Source organism: Lathyrus oleraceus, chromosome 2 (genome assembly GCF_024323335.1).
Source record: "Lathyrus oleraceus cultivar Zhongwan6 chromosome 2, CAAS_Psat_ZW6_1.0, whole genome shotgun sequence".
NCBI classification, from domain to species: domain Eukaryota; kingdom Viridiplantae; phylum Streptophyta; class Magnoliopsida; order Fabales; family Fabaceae; genus Lathyrus; species Lathyrus oleraceus.
Genome location: NC_066580.1, coordinates 445474651 through 445477697, shown reverse-complemented (window position 1 = coordinate 445477697; position 3047 = coordinate 445474651). Strand labels below are relative to the sequence as shown.

Here is a 3047-nt window from a genome sequence, read left to right as displayed (position 1 = left end):
TGAAGAACAATGCTTTCTGATCCTTCTTCCTTACTTCCTTCTGCGCGTTTTTCTGTTCATCCGTCGCATCTGCTGCTACCGGAACATAACCATCAGTGACAAGATCTAGAACATCTTGAGCACCGAACAGTACACGCATTTGGATCATCCAACGATTCCAGTTTTTACCGTAAAATACTGGAAGTTTGGTGTTCATGTTGCCGTTTCCGTTCATCTTTCTACCTTGCACAGTACACTCAGATTTCTCACACAGTGTTTCCCAACCCACAGAATTAAAATTCTGATCAGATTTTGTTCAAGATTCAACACGAATCTAAGAATCAAAACCAAACACACAAGACCTCACGTTCACTCGTGTTTCCCGTGTTTCCCAATGAATCCGAACCGGAGCTCTAGATACCAATTGTTGGTGCAAAGGTAGAATAAAAATGAATATTCTATTAAGAGAATGACGGCTACAAAAACATGATTAAAAGTTACAATGATTGACACCCTATTTATAAGCCTCTAACAAACTTAAATATGAATCAAATCTAATATTTAAATCTAATATCTAACAAACTTAAATATGAATCAAATCTAATATTTAAATCTAATATCTAACAAACTTAAATATGAATTAAATCTAATAATTAAATCTAATAATTGTGTTAGCGATTTTCTCATATAAATCTTTTTCTTTTTAAATTAACGTTTATGTATTATAATAATAAAAATGACGTTCAAAATATCCACAACTCAATTTTTCAAGAATACACCAAATTAAAAATAAAATTGTTTGACACTACAAACTTCATTATCTTGCGGATAATACCGTTACTTTGATGTTTATTTCTTCCTCCTTGTAGATTACTAATTTATTCTAATTTGATCAATAAGAGACATTATATTATACATTTTCATTTTTTTAATGAACAAATTCTCGATTACTCCTAATAGATTACTCTCAATTACTTTATTCTTTATTTTATTTTTATACACTAACTGACACGATCTTGGTGTTATAGTTTTTTTTTTCTTTAATAAATTTTAATTTTAGCTCTTCTTTCTCTAACCTTTTTAATATTAAGACAAACAAAAATAATTATAAATAAATAAATAACTGAAATGTCAAAGATTTTACCATCGTCAGAGTAAAATCCCGTCCCAAATCTTGACCTGAAATTGTAGGCATCAGCACAAATGATCCTCTAGATACTTTCCATTCTGCTTCTGCCTCTGCCTCATCAGGTAACTCCATCGGATCTTTCTACTCTAAGTTAGGGTTTCTTCTCTTGCTTTGTAATTCCACCATCAATAAATCATCATTATTTCCAAATTATAACCTTCAAGTTTTGTTTAATCAATCATTATTATCTACAGGCAAAGTGATTTTTCCCAATTTTCCCAATGGAAACTGAGTTAGATTTGGATCCAGAACAGCAACAGATGATGGAATCTGGTTTTTCACGGATGCAAATTGATCCTAGAAGGTCTCGATTTCCGTGCTCCATTGTATGGTCACCACTTCCGGTGATTTCTTGGTTCATTCCTTTCATTGGTCACATTGGAATCTGCAGAGAGGATGGGGTCATTTTGGATTTTGCAGGTCCGAATTTTGTTTGCGTTGATAATTTTGCATTCGGAGCTGCTACTCGCTATCTTCAATTACCTAAAGATAAGGTTTGTTTCTTCTATTCATCTCTTCTTTCTTTGTCAGCGAATAATAACATTGAAATGATTCATACATCTCTAGTGTTTCTTTTGTTAGTAATATAATTAACTAATTTGACAACAGAAACACATTTGAGGGCTAAATTGACTATCTAAAAACATATTGAAGACCCGAAATGATAATTAAAAGGGATATTTGTGGATGTGTTTGCAATTTCGACGCATTTAAAGACTATGGTGACAACACCTTACACATTTATGAACTAAAATGGTTATTTATACGATATATTATATGATAGTACATAATGGCGTTGTATGTGATGTATGTAACCGATCCCTTTTAGTGGGACAAGTTTTCTGCTCCTTTATCATTTCTCTAATGATGTTTGAAATAATTGCTAGCAGTGTTGCATCCCTTTAGGCCAGTCTGCTTACAAGGGCGAGGAACACTACATGCAGGACGAAGCTGGAGGCGAGTTGAGGACCTGGGATGATGCTCTACTGAAAAGCACTCAAGAATTCCAGCACCGATCTTACAGTCTCTTTACATGCAACTGCCACTCCTTTGTTGCCCATAATTTGAACAGGCTCAGCTACCTGTCTAACAGATGGAATGTGGTTAACCTTGCAATTTTCATTTTACTCAACGGACGCTGGGTCAACAAAACGTCTATGCTGCGAACGATTTTACCATTTGTGATTGTATTTTTTCTTGGAGTCACATTGGGAGGCTTCACTTTCTTAAAATTTTGGTTCTTATTCACTTCGGTTCTAATTGGTTGGTTCCTTCTTGGCACATATTGTTTTAAGAATCTCATTCAGTTGTAGTATCCGTTTTTCTCACGGGATACTTTGTATAAAATTGCAATACATTCAAGGTTTGCAAAACTTATCCCTAGACTTTTGTGTTCAGATTCGAGAACCTGATTCGGCTGTATTATTTGGTTCTCCTACTGGTACATGTTCTACTTTGTATAAAACTGTAATGCTTTCACATTTGTGAGATATAACCAATACTATGTGTATTCAGATTATTAATTACCAAAAGTTAGTTGCTTTAATAGGATTTTCTTAGAGTTATTGTGCTATGTATATATATTTGTGGCCGAAGGATAATGTTCCTTGGTCCTAAAGGAACTATTCTTTGGGGCCATATATTTACAGTTTTTCATCAAGATGATGGAGCATGTGGTATCTTCCTCTTAAAAGGTGAACATCATGGCCAACTCTTAAGAGTATATTCGTTATGGTGCGAGTAATATTCGTGAGACAAATGATGAAGAATTCTATAAAGGATGGGCGAAAATAAAAGTTGAAATTGTACTCTTGGAAGTTGTGAGTATATACGGGTGCATTCTTTATTGTGACTTGTTCTCATTTGTTTCTTTAAAAGT

General features: G+C 33.8%; 1 protein-coding gene across 1 annotated transcript; it reads left to right on the top strand.

Annotated features, from left to right (window-relative positions):
- The first annotated feature begins 980 nt into the window (after nucleotides 1-980).
- LOC127120199 (protein RTE1-HOMOLOG) lies at nucleotides 981-2714 on the top strand. The gene is made up of 3 exons (XM_051050606.1): nucleotides 981-1230; nucleotides 1363-1662; nucleotides 2059-2714. The coding sequence occupies exons 2-3, from the start codon at nucleotides 1390-1392 to the stop codon at nucleotides 2479-2481; spliced, it is 696 nt and encodes a 231-aa protein (XP_050906563.1). The 5' UTR covers nucleotides 981-1230; nucleotides 1363-1389; the 3' UTR covers nucleotides 2482-2714.
- The last annotated feature ends 333 nt before the right edge of the window (nucleotides 2715-3047 follow it).

Bases quoted from the DNA above. Each gene is read 5' to 3' on its own strand.
- LOC127120199 (XM_051050606.1), top strand. From the start codon at position 1,390: ATGGAAACTGAGTTAGATTTGGATCCAGAACAGCAACAGATGATGGAA. The intron at 1,663-2,058 runs GTTTGTTTCTTC...AATTGCTAGCAG, and splicing joins TTCAATTACCTAAAGATAAG to TGTTGCATCCCTTTAGGCCA.